Below are 18,020 nucleotides of genomic sequence, written 5' to 3'. Positions count from 1 at the left end.
TTTGGTCGCCATGACGCCAGTATTACATATATAGAATCCCTAGCCCCGGGTCAGGTTATATTTGGACATGGTTGGGGTCAGTTTTAAAACGGGGCCATTACACAAGCCTATGTCGACGTCATTAACTGGCGGAGACAGCTGGTTTCGATGTCATCTACGCCAAAATTAGCCCAGGAAGACGCACACCCTGACTGGGATTTCTTAGTGCGTACATACTGTACTGTAAATGACGCTTCCCTCGCGGTGACTTCGCTTCATTCTTAGGCAAAGGAGGAGGTAGGTGTGTTGTGCTTATAAAATAGTCTCAGACAGAACGGGGGCTTGACGTCCATAGAAATGATGTCTATATTTGTGTGCGATTGTAATTTCCGCAAAGTCTAAAGGTCACCGGAATGTGAGCATGTAAGGTCGTGTTCGTGCTTGTATGAGGATGAAGGATGGAATCCCGAAAATAGTCTGGCGTGTCCGAAAAGAAATCTTATGCAACGCACGTTATTCTGTCACCGAATGCAATTAATATGTCTTCGCGGGATTCCGGGCGATCAGCTGGCTCATGAATTAATATTGTTGGTATTTGTCAATAATCAGGGGCAAAGTCAATCGTCAACAATAACTAGACACTCTTTAACCCTTGACCAGCATGGAACCTCAGTTCCTACGTGTTATCAGGCATATATACAGGAGTCTTGTAGTTACAATAGTTTAGTCCGTTTCAGGGTTTAGTCCGTTGCATACGATATTCTTTTCCGACACAACATCTGGAAACTAAAGACCGTGATAAGCCGGATATCGGATTACGACCTTGTACGATACGTTCTGTCCAGGTGCTTTTTGATACGACATTGACCAAACGTCCATCAAATACGGAGATAAATTATACATGTATTTTTTTTCAATTACAAGAAAACAACGTATTGAAATGCTCGATAACACAAGTCTGGTACCATACCGGTCATAGGTTATACGGGGTCCAGTTGTTGTCGACAGTTACATTTTGCCATTGTTTATTGATTGATAAAACAATATTTGACCAGTCATACATCGGCCAAGAAAGAAACAACAGCTGCGTGCAGTATGAATATTAATAGCAGCAAGATGAGTCTCTTCCTAGCAGCTAGACGTAAACCTCTTCTATAAAGCACACCCGGTCCCATTCTCAGCAGCTTTTGGCAGTGTCTCAAAAAATGGCCAAGCTTGAAACGAACAGGGGTATGTGGGTTGCGTTCAGCACCAAGGATAGGTGTGTTTACCTGTGCGTGTATCGTGTTCAGCACCAAGGACAGGTGTGTTTACCTGTGCGTGGATGGTGTTCCGCAACAGGGACAGGTGTGTTCACCTACGTGTGGATCATGTTAAGCACCAAAGACAGGTGTGTTTACCTGTATGTGAATGTTGTTCAGCACCAGGGACAGGTGTGTTTACCAGTATGTGGGTTGTGTTCATCACCAAGGACAGGTGTGTTTACCTGTATGTGAATGGTGTTCAGCACCAGGGACAGGTGTGTTTACCTGTGTGTGGATCATGTTCAGCACCCAAGACAGGTGTGTTTACCTGTATGTAAATGGCGTTCAGGGACAGGTGCGTTTACCAGTATGTGGGTTGTGTTCATCACCAAGGACAGTTGCGTTTACCTGTATGTGGACGGTGTTCAGCACCAGGGAAAGGCGTTCGTGTGTGTGTGTGTGTGTGTGTGTGTGTGTGTGTGTGTGTGTGTGTGTGTGTGTGTGTGTGTGTGTGTGTGTGTGTGGATTTCGTTCATTACCATGGATAGGTGTGTATGGATGGTTTTCAGTTCAGCAAAGACATGTGTTTTTGGGTGGTTGGTGTTCAGCATCAGGGAAAGGTCTGTTCACCTGTGTGTGGATGGTGTTTAGCACCAAGGACAGGTATGTTTACCTGCATGTGGATTGCGTTCAGTACCAAGGACAGGCATTATAATGCGGAATGTTTGTGAACGGAATTAATCTCAATGGACAATATGGAAACACAGACGCTAGAAACAAGCCGAACATCTTTCAACATTTTCAGAGACTCGAACTTCAAGATGGGTGAGATGACCATGCAGCCTCCGATGGTCTACAACGACTTCCACCACGCCGACAAGATGCTCCAAGGCTTGACACGGCTCCGCGAGCAAGGGCGCTTCTACGACGTCGTCATCTGCGTAGGGAAGGAGCAAATCCCCTGCCACCGCGTGGTCCTCGCCGCCGCCAGCTCGTACTTTGACGGCACGATCACCAACGACATGGGAAGCAGTTCCGGCCCACTCATGGTCGAACTGCCGTGGGACATACGGGTGGACATCGTACGCGTTCTGATCGACTTTGCGTACACCGGGACGATCACCATAACGGACAACAACGCAAGGAATCTGCTGTTTGCCGCCAGCGCGTTCGGCTTCGATAGCGTACGCGCGGCATGTAGTGAGTACCTGCAGCAGCAGCTGACGACGTGTAACTGTATCAGTCTGCACGACCTGTCCGAGCAGTACACGTGTCCGGAACTGGCGCAGCAGGCCAAGGCCTTCATCCTGCAGCACTTCGCCTCGCTCAGCGGCGGAGACTCCGGCGAGTTTCTGCAGGTGAGTCAAGTTGGTGTTCTTGTAGTTTCCTTATGCATATGGTCACATTTCCAATCCGGGGCCCGGCCGGGCTGTTTGCAAAAACGGAAAATAAAAAATGCATATCAATAAAATACAAAATATATGGTTAGGAGTAATTCTTTTACGTTTTCAGTCTTCTGTTGTCATTCATATCATATTTTTCGTTCCCACAAGCTACCCAGCCGGGGCCCCGCTTTGGAAATGGGACCAAAGCATGAGCAGGTTCTATATGCATCTGGCCTCCTTGCGCTAGGATCACATTTCTAAACCGGTGCCCGGCCGGGCAGTTTGTAGGAACGAAAAATATGATATAAAAGACAACAAAACACACAAAACGTAAATCAAAGTAGTAATGAGCATAACTTGTGTCTATTTCTCGATGTACACTTTCATTTTTCGTAAGCAGCCCGGCCGGGCCCCGGATTGAGAACGTAACCCTGGCATCTGGGAATCACGTCATTTTTGACCACGCCTTTCTCTTGTGTAACGAGCATCATAACAGATTTGATTGGTGGGTCGCCAAAAAAGTGCCGAAATTCCCCCGCCAACGTCAGACACTCGCATAATCAGCTCTTATAATGAGCACTAAATAAGCTTTTTCCAATGATACACAATTGATAAAGAGATAATGCATGGAGATACGATTGATCAAATTTTCAAGTAGCTAGCAAGTATATGCTGCTTCTCTGCGGCTCGCGTTTTAGCCAAGGACACTGGGTCACCCCTGCTCTTCTCGATTAGTGTTTTGGGTTCTTTTACGTGTAGAGATTTGACGCTTGGGACTTACGCCTGACGCTCCCTTATTGTTATACACGGGGCCGCCAGCTTTACGTCACCACCCGAAATGACGAATACAATCAATCCCTTACAACATGTCCGAGCTGTAGCCGACCCTAGGATCAAACTCCGGTCCAAGGATCCATGGAATTTGATACAGATGGTCAAGCAGCGGGTTTGCGTTAAAGTTACCGCTTGCGCCACGGACATGTGCAAATGATACCACGTAACATAACATGACCAATTATCGTCCAATTTATTCAAAACGTATTTATCTTATAACCGCGCGGACAGAGCCAAATGTTAAACCATTGCCAGAAATATCAGCTCATCTAAAAAGAAAATGTATGGTCTGTAAGTTTTTCTCCGCCTGTTTAACGCCGTGCGAGCATGTACTTATACTGATGTATATGATGCAGAATTGTGCTAGGCTTACCTATTATCGTCCACTTCATAATTTGTTCTATTGATTCCCACTCAGGTGTCCAAGGAACGACTTGTAGAATACATCTCCAGCGACGAAGTGAACGTGACTAAAGAAGAAATCGTGTACGAGGCCGTCATTATGTGGGTCAAACAGGAGCTCTCCGCGCGCGAGGCTAGTCTACAAGACCTCCTCAGACACGTGCGGCTACCCTTCCTCAACCCCCGCTACCTGGTGTCAAAAGTGGCCACCGAGCCAATCATTTCACGATCACCAGAATGTATGAAGCTAGTGCAAGAAGCGCGACAGTACCAAGTCTTCGACTACGACCGTTTCGACATGCCAAGCCCGCGGTTTCGTCCCCGCCCTTCAAGCAGAATACAGGAGGTCCTAATAGTTGTTGGTAGTGATTATCACTCGGCTCTAACCAATGTAGACTGTTATAATCCCATGGACGAATCGTGGACGTCCCTGGCGTCCCTACCGGAGACGTTGCGCGGGGATTTCCCACTGACGGTGTTGGGGAACGACATCTATGTGGTGGGAGACCCGTCTGGCGGTACGGACACTTGGCGGTACAACTCACAATCCGACAAATGGGTACAGGTACGGTACAACCACCTTTGTTTAGTTATCCTCTTTGAAAAATTTTAACTAAAATGTCCCTGCTGTTCCAGAGCTACTAGGGGGTCCAAAGCAATACCAGTTTTTCCTTACCTCACAAGCTATCTGCCACCCAAAACCAAGGCCATATGTATAGCATGTCCAGGACAAAAGATACAAAAGACGGAAATTCTTCTGCAGCGCCAGGGTCACACACCAGGGGGCCCAAATAGACCTTGGCCTTCATCTTGCCAACACCTACCCACATACCAAATGCAACAATCTTTATTGGCACAACAGAAGTGCAGCGACTTTCGTAAGGTCTTCTACAACTATACATGCAAACAGGCCATCAACGGGATACAAAATGATCAACCTACGTACAAGTATATGAATAATTCCACATGTCAAGTTTAACCTATCACTTACACTACTAGTTCTAAGATCTAAACATTCTTTGATGTATTTACCTATCATCACAATCCATCCAGAGGTTTATGAGTTTTTTTGCTGACCACAAATGCAGTCCAACTAGAAAGTAAGCATTTGAAAGATCTTGAGTTACACGTACTATAAAATTTAGAAAACAGACAAGCATCTTTATTTAGGAGCATTACGAAGGGGATTGGTTATGTTGTTGTTATACATGGTCGTTGTAATTGTTGCAATTACCTCCATGAAACGAGAGGATTTGTTGTTGGTGCGTCTGTTTGTTTGTTTGTCCGTGTGTGTTTCCACACGCCTCCCGATACTAGGCATGGGACAATCATGATTAAAGCAAGACTTTCTAAAAAAATTCGAAATATTTCATGGAGATATGAGATCTTGTTGTTCTTTTTGTTTGTTTGTTTGTTTGTTTGTTTGTTTGTAAGTTTCTTTGTCTAGCCAATATTTTACTTACTGTAAGAATGTTGAATGGCGTTTTCAAAAAGACAACCGCAGCCATCACAGGTAGACAGCCCAGGTAGACAACCCGCCGGGCTTTTCCATAAACTCTCTCTGTATAATCTCCAAGCAGATCTGTCTATAGGTTGTGAAGACCGTATCCAACTGGCAGAAGAAGTTTTATTGCAACCTGAGTTAACGCAGATCTTATGTTGCAATAAAAACCAGTTGGATACGGTCTTCGCAACCTATAGATCTGCTTGGATATTACTCTGTACACATGATGATTGTCGGTGTCCATGTCAGGTGGCGTGCATGCCCAGAAGCCACGGTCCGTGCCGCAGCAGTGTTCTACACGGACAGATCTACGCGGTGGGGGGTGATGACGGCGGGCCGCTGGCGGAGGTGGATCGGTACGACCCGCTCACAAACTTCTGGGAGGAACTCCAGCCCATGCCGAAAGCACTCAACGAGTTTGTGACAGCTTCATGTGGAGGTACAACAACCTGTTACTACAGTTACTGTACATAATAATCATGATAATGATCCTTTTTGTATTATAAGTTTTTTCTTCTATTTAGTGTTTTGATGCGTTTTAATTTCCTTATGCTTCCTTAACCTATGCCTTTCCATCCATCCACCCATCGACCATCTCTTCCATCCATCTACTAACCACGACGTTATTTACCAACTCACCAGCCCACTTTTCTATCCATCCATACACCAACCCACCCACCCATTCATTCATTCATTCATTCATTCATTCATTCAATAACCCCCCCCCCCCGCATCCATTCACCCACCCACTCATCTAGCCAGCCAGCCAACCAACTAACCAACCGACCACCCACTCACTCACTCATCCCTCCATCCAACTAACCATGTAAAGCCTGTGGCACACTAGCGGCGTCGCTGCGTCCTACACTACACTTTATAATCGCGGAATATCATTTAAAATGTACAAGTATGAAATTCGGTGAGTGCTTTGTCAATTCGATTGGCCGCAGCGATGCCGCTAGCGTGCCGCGGGTCCAGTGAGAGGGTGGCTTGAAGTTAAAACTCCCACCGACATATCTTGTTCAGTAAAATAAGTCCATTCTGTTGTCTTAGGTAAGTTGTTTGTGTTCGGCTGTTCGTCCAACTGGAGCGAGGCTGAGACTCCCGAGCTGCAGCAGTACGACCCTGACCTTGAGGAGTGGAAGGTCCTGCGGTGTCAGACCATGCCTCACTGGGACGACGTGCCCCAGGCCGTCACCATGAACGGCAGGATCTACTTTGTTCAAACAGGCAGCAACAAGGTCAGCTTCCTTCCTTTGTACATGTCATGAAGTCAAAACTGTTCAAGAAGACAACACAATGCTTCTTTTCCTGTCGTAAAATGTACTGATTTTGTCGTAAAGTAGCTCCTTGCACAAAACGCCTCGGAGCGAAGTTTTCCAAAGTCTTCCAGGAATGTGAAAGAACAAAAACAAAGAATAAAAGAATACATTGCTTGGTATACCATGTTCTGTACGATCAGTCATTTGTAAAACATTCTCGACCACATAGATTTCATGGTGAAAGCAACTTTTTTCTTACTTGCCCAACTTTCATTTTTTTCGCACTCCTGCATTAGCATTGCAGTGCCCAGAGGATGTCAATCATAAAATCGAACCAGTATGGCCTTAATATGAATTTCTCGCCAACTATGACTAATGCACTTTCCCTCTGGCTCCTGCAGGGCAGCAGATATGCACATAGCAAGAAATTGCGGACAGGAAATGATAACCTTTGATAACCTATTTTGGTACCTTTGACCTAACTTCCTGTCAGTCTCAAAGACATGCCTATAGCATATGGAAAGACACACAGATACACCAGAAACAATACCTCCCAGTTTGCAAGGTAAAAAGGTAGCAACCCACTTGAGCAACTACTAGGGTTGACTGAGGCTGAAGTATCGCTTCAAAGTTTACTGACTTTCCATACATCACATTGAATGTGTTACAGGTGGATGTATACGCGCCTCCTATGAACAAGTTCAGCCAACTGGCGCCGATGAACAACCTCCACCAGGACGGGAGCATCGTGGTGTGGCAGGAACGCCTCCACGCCATCGGCGGCACGGACGGCTCCGACAACTTAACCGAAGAAGTGGAAGCCTACGACGTTAACACGGACACTTGGAACGTTGTTGCCAAACTGACGGATCCGAAACGCATCCCCTGGTGTACTAGCATCTTCCTTCGACTAGGTAGCAACTAAGAGTCCAGTTAAGATTTGTCCTTTCTTAAAGGCACCCAGAGCATTTTACGAAGCTTGAAAACTGGAAATGTACTAGTTGCTGTTATCTTTATGCAATTGACATTTAATGCCACTGTTTACCCCATCTGCGTGCGTATTTCTTATCAAAAGTGCTCAAAGGCGACACAAAAATAACCTACATGGTGATCTTTTAATTTCATGCGCCTAGTGCAAATAGACCGATACCATAGCCCCGCCCACCTCCGTCAAAACGTAGAAATGCAAAAATTAAAACATAAAAATGCAAATATTTGACGGACATGCAGTCACTCTCTCATTGGTCGAACCGCTAATTGTGATGGACAGTCAGGATCAGTCTATTAGGGCTTAGAATGTTAGATCAGTTCTCGAAACAAAACGACATCATATCTTTGCTGATATGTAATGGTTTAGTGATATTGAAACTAATTATGTGTAGGAGTGACTAAAAATTAAATTTTTTCTTAAATTCAAGTTCCAAGCCTCATAAAATGCTCTGGATGCCTTTAAGTTATCCAGCCTTCCAGGGTTTCCAACCAAAATGCCCCTGCAGTACCAAAACATGTACTAGGTGGCCTAGCTTAACTATACACATTTGTACTGTATTTGTTATGTTAAACTGAGACTAAAGCATGAGACATAGTTGTAACATGTACATGTATGTGGAGACAGCACTGTATACTAGTATCTATGAGTTTACAACCAAACTACATGTACATTCATGTTGACAATTAAACTAAATGTCCAGGAATCTTTCAGAAAAGTTTAAAAGTGAGAATCTTTGAGAAGTATTTATTTATTTCTTGATTGAAATTGTAACTGTTGCAGCACAAAGCAGACTTTGTACCAATAATGCAGCACAACTGACTTAAGGTATTGTAACCAAATGTGAAGTTATAGTTTAAGTTATATAAGATCACCCTCCTAAAAGTGGGACCCCTATCGCTCGATTCATTGGTTCGCTCGCGTAGGGGCCCTGCTCTTTAGCCCTGGTAGACACGGTTCTGGCGCAGGCGCCACCATAACAGCTTCAGCCAATCAGAGCGTTTGCTAAACCTCATCTCTAGCACAAGCGCAAAGGACGCTGGGAATCTATCAACCAATCAGGTTATGTCTCACATCGTTACTTTAGGTTCAGAACAAATTAACCGCCAAATTGTGCCAAATAAGGATAGCTCATTACTTAGTCATGAGCAACTCTCAGTAACGTCACGGGAACCGTGTCTACCGGGGCTAAAGAGCAGGGCCCCTACGTGAGCGAGCTAACGAATCGAGCGATAAGAGTGCTGCTTTTAGAAGGGTGTATAAGATTAACCAGAGACAATACATAGGGAACAGTATTGAGATGTTGAGAGGTCAAAATTATGCAAGCTTTATCATATCATCATACATGAATTCCCAAATAAATGATAACATAATCATATCATGTCACCATTGAAAACTTGTTCAATATATCTATTAATTCTTAATCTCATTTTAATCTGTATAAATAAAGGTATCAAAAAAGTATGGAAACCAACTTTTAATCATTCATATCTCCATTATTCTACCAATTGTTTTGTATCATACATGTATATCATTGATAATCTCATTTATGTGTGTGATAAAATGAATGAATTAATAAATAATTCAGATATTCAAATAGAAACACAGGCACGTTAGAATTTGTACAACGTTCATCACTCACAAAACCTTCCACAGTCTTGAAAAGGAAACTTTGACAATATGTGTTTAATAGTTTGACTCATACTCAGATCTTCATAAACCTTGACATATTTACATTAGTGATTCTTTCTTCCAATGCTACATTGAATATATACTGTATCTTCTTGATTGCTGTGCGTTACTTGATTAGTGCACATACCCCCAGTTCGGGGAAGGTTACAGCCAAAGATTGCTGGCCAAAAACATTTTTAATTAAGATAATGTCTGCAACCTCTCCCCACCAATTTTAAACAAATTTTTTACTAAACAAATTCAAATTTATGGTGTTTTTTCTCACTCTGCTGGGTAATTTTCCTTAAATCCATCAAAATGCTCTTGTTTCTGGCTGGTTTGAGGTCCAATTTATCTGGGTAATTACATCAAATAAAGTAAACATCCGACTTTGGCGACAACTTGCGAAACATTCTGGATTTCGAAAAGTTTTAAAAGTATGTACTTTGATCAAGAAAATACAGTAGAAGTTGACTGGTGGGCTGCACAGTGCAAACAATCAAATCTGCATAAAAAAGTCATACAAAACCCTTTTATTAAATGATGCTACTGTAACAAATGCATTCCTCTATATCCTATTGTACACAAGAAAGTCCATGATGTTGTGCCAGACATTGCTGTCGTGATACAGGTACGTCATAGAGGACTGTAGCGAAGGCTGGAGGGTGTCCTTGTGGTACTCGAACAACCACAGCACCACCCCCCACACGACCGCAGCGAACCACGGGAAGGCGTCGAACTTGGGAGTCGGGACAATTCCGCGCTGGACGGCCAGTCTGGACAGACCCAACAGTATCCTGGACAACAGGTACAGGTTGATCTGTGGGTAAAGAAAACGTGAAGTTAGTCCCATAGCCTTTTCGAGGCCGCAGGGGCAGTGGGTTGTGTCTAGGGCAAGGTATTGAAAGGCGGAGTCCATCCCTCTCCTTCCACTGCCTTTCACCAACCCCAACCAAAGTCAGGTTCCCAATCAGGGCTCAAAATAGTGGGTGCATGTGCACCTGTGTGCACCCAAAATTGGAGCTGTACACCTAATTTTTGACTGTGAGTGCACTGGTGCACCTTTATATTTTTGTAGCCTATAGGGTTAATGTACTTTTGTACACTAGTAATAATACAGAATATTCTTGAAATGTAAGTATAAAAAACAGATAATAACTTTTTGCTGTACTTTATTTAATGTATTATTTGTTTGAAATTTTGAAGTTAGCTATAGAATTGCATATTGAAATTCTTAAGAGAGGCAGCAGCGTTAAACTTTGTAATTATGTTCTGAAGAACATACAACTTTTATTTTATCTGGTGCACCCAAAATTCTTTCTGTGCACCCAATTTTTTTAGTTGGGTGCACCAGTGCACCTACTCCCAAAGATGAATTTCAAGCCCTGACTATTGACATAACAGAAAGAGGCTATTGCCTGTAAGTTCTGTTTCTAAACAACAATATGAAATACATAAATGTCCAGAGTCTATGTGGGTGCATTTTATACCTGGGTGGAGTGAGGAAAGTCATGTAACATGCCTTTCCCACGGACACAGCATTGGTGGCTTGTCAGGGAACTCGACTGGAGGTCCCGAGTTTGAGGAGACTCATACCTCCAGCACATTATAAAGAACCCACTACACTTTTCCATAAATTTAAAAGTAGGGATCCCTCGTGGTGTGAGTTGATCAGATAAATAAATCTGTCAGGATATGCAGCTTCAGTAAAAACCTTGTATGTTATGCCATGAGGTGGTTTACCGGGAATACAATACAAACAAACTAACAACAAGAAATGCAATAAAACGTATTGCCATGGCGACGATTGAGTGGCTATTTAAACTATGTTTTGACACATTGCAACTATGGTGCCAGGCCGCGTAACTAATGGTTAAAATGTGTCTACTTATCGTTGGACAGCAAATAGACGTTTGACATTTTGACTTTTCCACTATCGATATAACTGTCTGGCTCGCTCCTGAAGCGTCGCCAAAAATGATACCCACCTGTTCATTTATACGGTTGTTCTTGCCGAAGACGTAGTACCCTCCGATGAAGGCGGCTATGAAGGAGTGGTACTGCTGAGGTTTCTGCTCTGCCTTCTGTATAAGTGTCGTTAACGTCTTATACAGGACCACAAACATGGCAAGGTTACGGGCATGGAGGTGCGTGGCCTCGGCGATGATTTTAAACTTCTCCAATAAGCTGTAAGCAAAAACATTTGTTCAAACTCTTGTAGTGCCTAGTGGCACATAGGGCAGTAAGTTTCCTGTTTCGGTGGCAGGGTATATTCTTACATGGAGGGGTAAAACTACTGAGTACTGTAATTAGAACCAGGAGCTGCTACCAGTTGAAAGGTAAAGCATGTTGCTTTGTGAAATAGCCTAAGTTGTAGTGCAATGTGCTTGTGCTTTCCTATGGTTTGCATTTTAGCCAAGCACACCAGGTCACCCCTAATCTTCTTGATAAATCTTTTTTTTAAAACAGAAAGACAGAAAAATATGCTTAGAATCTACAATATGGAAAAGATTTGTACTTTAGAATCGATTACACTTAGTCTTTCCCTAAAAAATGATACATAAACCCTACCCACACACTTATAAGTTACAGCAACATTCGTGCATCAGTGGATACTTATAAGTTGGGGCTGGCTCAGTATATGGGCCTCCCCAACCCCCAGATGTCGATTGGGGTAGCATAGAGCGGCCTTGCACAAACACACTTCACAAATTATCAAATGTTGACCTTGTGCGCGGACTGCGGAGTATATTGTAGAAACTACTAGAATGAAACTAAAACTCCCATAATCTCACCTTCCTTCTTTGAAGAGAAATGTCATAACCAGCGCATGTGGAGCACGGATTTTAACCCCGTACCTGGAACACATAAAAAATGTTAGTCTCTGTATCTGTATCTATATAGCTGATATAACAGCCCTTCTGCGTAACACCAGCTTCGCAGGTACGCGGCACGACAGCAGCTGGCTATATTTCCACTGAACGACCTGTCACACCTAACCTTTGCACAACGTTGTCAACTCGGCACAACACCTGGAATAAAACCACAGCAAAAGTGAAGTACATGTAAATACATTTACAGTAAACTAATCTCCAAGCAGATGTAAGGATTATTATTTTACCTCAGACTGTATTTGTAACATTCATTTCTCTTTTCTAGTACCTGCATTACACTTTTTTAACAGTTTCCGTACTCCTAAGATTAACTATTAAAGTATTATAAAGTGCAACACTAGAAACTCTGGAGTATGCTGCCTCAGTACTAAATGAGGGTCTGCATGCCCTTTTTCGTGAAGCGTTACGTGCGATTTTAATTCATCGTTAATCGTTACCGACCGCCCTGAATTTACTGTTAAGCGTTATCGTTATATTACTCGTGAAGCGTTACTGGTCATTTTAATTCCCCGTTAAGCGTTATTTGTCATCCTGAATTCAATGTTAATCGTTATTGAGTAATTCCTCGTTACGCAGGAAAAAGCATTTCAGTGGGACAAGATTTCAAAATTTTCTCCACGGAGCACACGGCTCCGGCGAAAATATGTCGGTAGGGCGCCCTCCACAGAATTTTAAGCTGAAACACTTCTATTTATCACTCTACTAGCAAAGTTTTCTCCTAAAAATTCAGGAAATTAAGCGTTTCGCGGTTCAAGATTTTACGATTTTCCCCGGGTGCATGCCGGGCCTCCGTCGAAAAATATTGTCAGGAGGGCGTCGACCCCCAAAACTCAAGCTGAAACTCTTCTGTATTTTATTACAAACAGAGATATCACTAAACTTAACTTACATTACCAGTAATATTTGCCCATCGAAATGCAAGAAATGGCGGTTCAGGGTGTCAAGAATTTTCCCCGGGAGCATGTCGCAGCTCCGGCGAGGTATGGAGGGCGTGACGCCCCTCAAAAATCAACCTGAAACTCTTCTGTATTTTTTTTTTCAAATAGAGATGTCATAAAACTTAGCTTACTCTTCAGCAAAATCCCCCCTTCAGAACGCAGGAAATAGCGTTTCAGAGGGTCAAGATTTCAAAATTTTCGTCGCGTCTTCGGCGCTCGTCATCGTGATCATGAAATTTCCTGTCGCCGCCGAATCTAAAGGGTTCGGAGCAGACGTGCGAGAATGGCATAGCGTAATACTAATAGGTCTCTTGCCACAAGATAAGGACGACTAGTGGCAAAAAACCGTCGTCTTCTGGGGTATCTCATGTTCTAAAAATGCTGAATTTACCGTTAAGCGTTATCGGCCGGTCTGAATTTACCGTTAAGCGTTATCGGCTGGCCTGAATTTACCGTTAAGCGTTGCCAGGACCCCCCCATGCAGACCCTCCTAAATGTTGCAATTTTAAAGAAGATGTAAAACTAAAACCAAACCTACACCACTTACCCACAAAAATCATGACCATAGCATGTCCAGAACACGAGATATCAAAACCGGAAGTTCTGCTGCAGTACCTTAGAAGGCTGCTAGGGGACACATTATCGATATTGACATTCGTTTTCCCAACCCCTACCCACAGTACCAAATATCATTTAGGAGATTCTCAAGGTAACAAGGAAACTGACGATCCAGGTCGTTACATCTGCTTGGAGATTATGTTTCAGGGTCTTTTAGGTTGGACTTCGGCCTGGCGTGTTTGTCACCCGGCCAGGTCAACTGGTCACTAGTACTGAGAAGCTATTTTCCTTCTTTTTCTACATTATCTATCTCTATACTTTTCTTACAGAATTAAGAAGAAGAGAGGAGGAGGGCGTAAAAATATGGAGCGACCTCATGCAAGTAAAGTTCGTGTCGTGTGGCGCAACGGCAGCGTGTTCCGCTCAGAACCAAGGGGTCCCGGGTTCGAATCCTGCACTCTGTCACCGATCTTGTGCCCTTGGGAAAGGCACTTTACACGACTTTCCCAACATGCCAAAATGGTCATCATCATGACCGTGGGCATTAAAGGCAAGAAAGAAGAAAGAAAGAAGTTCAGAAAGCAAAGCTTGCGACTCTGAGTTCGGAACTACTCAAGATCTAGGAGACACCTCGAAAATCTACAGACTGTGACAAGACGACTCGATATTTTACTCACACGATGCCATTTCTGAACCCTTTGATTATTGACAGAAGTTCTGTCCAGCGGCCAGACGACAGAAGAGTGTTGACAACTTGAACCGCCGGCAGAATCAGCTGATACCCGGGCGCCGCCATGATGTTTACTACAGTCTCACACCGGAGTTTGGGGATAGCCTCCGAATCTTCAAGCAGATGTGGGGGAGGTTGGAAAAGGTAAAGCAGGCATCCTCGGTGAAGCATGATGCTTTTTCAAGTAGCTACTAAGTCGTAGTGCAATGGGGCTTCGCCACGGCCCGCGTTTTTTGGCCAAGCACACTGGGTCACCCCTACTCTTCTCGATAAGTGTGTTGGGTTCTTTTACGTGTAAAGGTTTGACGCTTGAGGCTTACGCCCAAAGCTCCCTCATACACGGGGCCGTCGGCTTTACGTCACCATCCGAAATGACGAATGCAATCCCTTACAACATGTCCGAGCTCGAGTCGACCACTGAGGTTGAATCGTTACTAACTGCGCTTCCTGGACATTTTCGGAAACCAAATATTCTCAAGGGGCACGGAGATGGGCAGTCTTTTCATAAACCTGTTTTGAAAAACTCGTGCGCTGTTTCTAACTATTCTCCAAGCAGATGTTAGAGATGACAAACCTCCATTTGACAGAAACGAGATCAAACAACACGAAAAACGTACAGCATTTGCTTGGAGATTAACAAGTGGATGAAGACCTTTATCGCACTTTTTTTGCCACACTGGGCTAAGTACATACCGGTCGCAACAATACATGTTCAAAGCTATTAAATACAAGGCACACTAGAAAACTTTCCGACTCCTCCTCAATTTTGATTCATACTCATAGTGGAAATAAAGGAACAGATATGTTTTGTTATTGCAATGGATATCTAACCTCCTTGGTAATTGAAGGTTTGTGTAGCGTATTTACATAGAAATATGAATTTGTCTAGAAATAGGGTAACATCGTTTTATACAAGTCAAGTGCATTTCTCTCAAATTGTACATTCTATTCGTCCTCTATTCTAGCCTCCTTGATTCTATTCTATTCTGTTCAAATTACAATATTTGCATCAATATTACCAATGACATTATGTCCTTGATATTGTCAAGGAGGTTATATAGACAGGAGTAGGCTCTTTGATATTATATAATAGGGCAGCTTTGAGGAAAACAACTTGACGTAACCATTTAGCCTCCCCCGATATCTGCTTGGAGATTGTTCGGCTGGTACTCGGTAGCTTTTGTGTAATCTCCAAGCAGATCTACACGGGGCGCGAAAATCGTAAATGCTAGCCAGAGAAGCTCTAGTCAGCCAGAGAAGCTCTAGTCAGCCAGAGAAGCTCCAGCCGGCTGGAGCTTCTCTGGCTGACTGGAGCTTCTCTGGCTATCATTTACTATTTTCGCGCCCCGTGTAGATCTGCTTGGAGATTAGCTTTTGTGGGAGATCGGCTCCTGATTCTGAAGCTTTTGTTTTGGTGAATATTACGTCTCTTTTCACACTTCTGCATTTCAAGATGCCCGTTTTAAAATAGCCTTTGTATTATTTAGTCACCTAGGATCAACTATGTTCTATATAAAGTCGTCTCTTTGTTTTGTTAATTCTTCTCCATTGTTTTTTGTCGCCAGTCGTTTTCCATATTGCCCAATGCCCACACGCAAGAGTTGTTTTGTTCTTCTTGGCTTTGTTGTCTTCTTCACGGCGTTTCGCACCCGAGTTTGAAATGTCGGAAGTTCCAGCTGGAATATATCACCGTCATTGTCCAATTACAATAAAGTTTATTGCAAATTCGTATATAGGCAAGTGAATAACAATCGGTAATGTTGTATATGTGCAAGGAGGTTATATAGACTATATTACCTCCTTGATATGTGCAAGCATAACAAAGTGAAATCATAATGGCACTTTCATCTACCTGATGTCATGCACGAATGAACATATAATGGACAAAGTATGTAGTTATGTTTCCAAGGACATTGATGTTTTCAAGTGTTTCAAAAAGCGAGAAGTAACTACTATGTGATCAACAAATTAAGGAGGTTTTATCCTCCTTGACAATAGCAAGGAGGTTATATAGTGTATATAAGTTATAACCTATTTGACAATAGGTTACATAGTCTATATAACCTCCTTGACAATTGTAACAATACGCCAAAAAGAGTTACTCAAGAATACGTTGGTGAAGGTTAGACATCCGGGTAATAAGATACGCCAAAATAGTTACTCAAGCCAAGGTGCTCAAGCTACTGGATAAAATCTTGAAACAGTCAGACATATCAGACAGCATCGGCTATCTTTCGTCAGTGACTAAGGAAAGATCTGGCAGAACTAGGGTTTATACCAAAACTCTTAAAAGAAAATAATTCAAAGTTTTATCCAGTTGCTTGAGTAACTATTTTTGGCGTATCTTATTACCTGGATGTCTAACCTTCATCAACATTATAGCAAGGACATTATATGATGGAATTTGGAGCACCTGGCCTGTGTTGAAAGCTGTGACCTACTGACCCACTTGATAGACAGGTGTGCAGATGGCCTTGATTATAGTAACAATAGTCCACAGTTTTGTTTGTTTTTACTTTTAATGTTACTCCTAGCATTTTATAATTTCATGTCACAAGTTTAACGTTACATCTTCTAGACCACGTGTACTTAGCCCATCTGGGCAGGAATATGCAATAAACACTGTTATCATAATACACTGTGGAAGGTTGTGTGGTACACCGAAAACAATAACAACTTATCATATTTTTACACACGTTTTTAGATATGAGACATCGATGTTTTAAGTTTCTGCCGATTTCAACGGGTGATCGCTTTTTGAAGTACAAGTCTGCAGTTCCCAAACTGAAGTGGTTCGATTTATAATATCGGTTTCTGAATGAAGCTCATGACTCTTCACTCCTTTCAAATTCGAAATGTCTTCTAGCTAAGTTCTGCTTGGAGATAGCCTGGAAACCATACCGTCGGGAGCTCTCCGGTTTCCCTGCGGGGCTGGGAGTGATGCCCGCCCGCCCAGACAGATTAGCCCGCCAGAAGGGTAGTTAGCTCCCTCCCTACGGTGGCGGCAAAACTACGGTGGCTGCTTAACTATGGTGACCGCGATACTCTATATGGCAGCTAAGACAGATTGACAGAAACGGGTCAATTTAGCAGACTGTGACCGCGTTAAAACACACCCAATCCCACCCGTAGAGACTGGGACCAGGCTAGCTTTGAGAGTATGAGCAAGTATTCTCCAAGCAGAGGTTTTGGTCGGGGGTTGCAATGTTAAAACCCCCCGGCCACTACTAGCCTCCAAGCAGGCCCAATGGATTGCAAATACCGTATCCAAATGGAAGAAGGAGCTTGTATAGCAATCCAGGTTGCAAAACATACTTCTGCCAGTTTGATACGGTCTTCGCAACCTATAGATCTGATTGGAGATTAGGCCACTACTACCCCCCCCCCCCCGACCAAAACCTCGGGAGAATAATGAGCAAGGAGGTATGAGTTAACTAGTGCTGTACTTTCTTCTGCAGACAAACCACCACACACTGTGATATAACTGACGTGTGATTTCATTACGTTTCCGATGCGGTCATCTTTGGCATGCATAGTTTTCAAATGCATTTCTAGACACATTTCAAGAGACATGCATGTCAGAGACAGAACTATCGCGGCCTCTGCTGGAAGACATGCGGTTTTCCTCAAA

At 43.3% G+C, this 18,020-nt stretch overlaps 2 protein-coding genes across 3 annotated transcripts; one reads left to right on the top strand and one right to left on the bottom strand.

Annotated features, from left to right (window-relative positions):
• Window positions 1-17: 17 nt before the first annotated feature.
• On the top strand, window positions 18-9,318 carry LOC136431479 (kelch-like protein 21). Of its 2 annotated transcripts, none has more exons than XM_066422869.1 (6): window positions 18-280; window positions 2,029-2,581; window positions 3,861-4,409; window positions 5,598-5,787; window positions 6,402-6,589; window positions 7,281-9,318. In XM_066422869.1, exons 2-6 carry the CDS (start codon window positions 2,045-2,047, stop codon window positions 7,533-7,535), a joined length of 1,719 nt encoding a protein of 572 aa, XP_066278966.1. In that variant the 5' UTR covers window positions 18-280; window positions 2,029-2,044; the 3' UTR covers window positions 7,536-9,318. The 2 variants fall into 2 exon arrangements, with proteins under 2 accessions (XP_066278966.1, XP_066278965.1); XM_066422868.1 differs by having other exon boundaries at window positions 19-276.
• Window positions 8,318-14,492, bottom strand: LOC136431480 (peroxisomal membrane protein 4-like). Its single transcript, XM_066422870.1, has 4 exons — window positions 14,337-14,492; window positions 12,065-12,127; window positions 11,258-11,456; window positions 8,318-10,089 (listed from the first exon to the last, which is right to left on the bottom strand). Exons 1-4 carry the CDS (start codon window positions 14,453-14,455, stop codon window positions 9,838-9,840), a joined length of 633 nt encoding a protein of 210 aa, XP_066278967.1. The 5' UTR covers window positions 14,456-14,492; the 3' UTR covers window positions 8,318-9,837.
• Window positions 14,493-18,020: the final 3,528 nt, after the last annotated feature.

This window comes from Branchiostoma lanceolatum, chromosome 3 (assembly GCF_035083965.1).
Source record: "Branchiostoma lanceolatum isolate klBraLanc5 chromosome 3, klBraLanc5.hap2, whole genome shotgun sequence".
Taxonomy (NCBI): domain Eukaryota; kingdom Metazoa; phylum Chordata; class Leptocardii; order Amphioxiformes; family Branchiostomatidae; genus Branchiostoma; species Branchiostoma lanceolatum.
The sequence above is the reverse complement of the archived record's forward strand: the minus strand, read 5'-3'. Positions and strand labels throughout refer to the sequence as shown.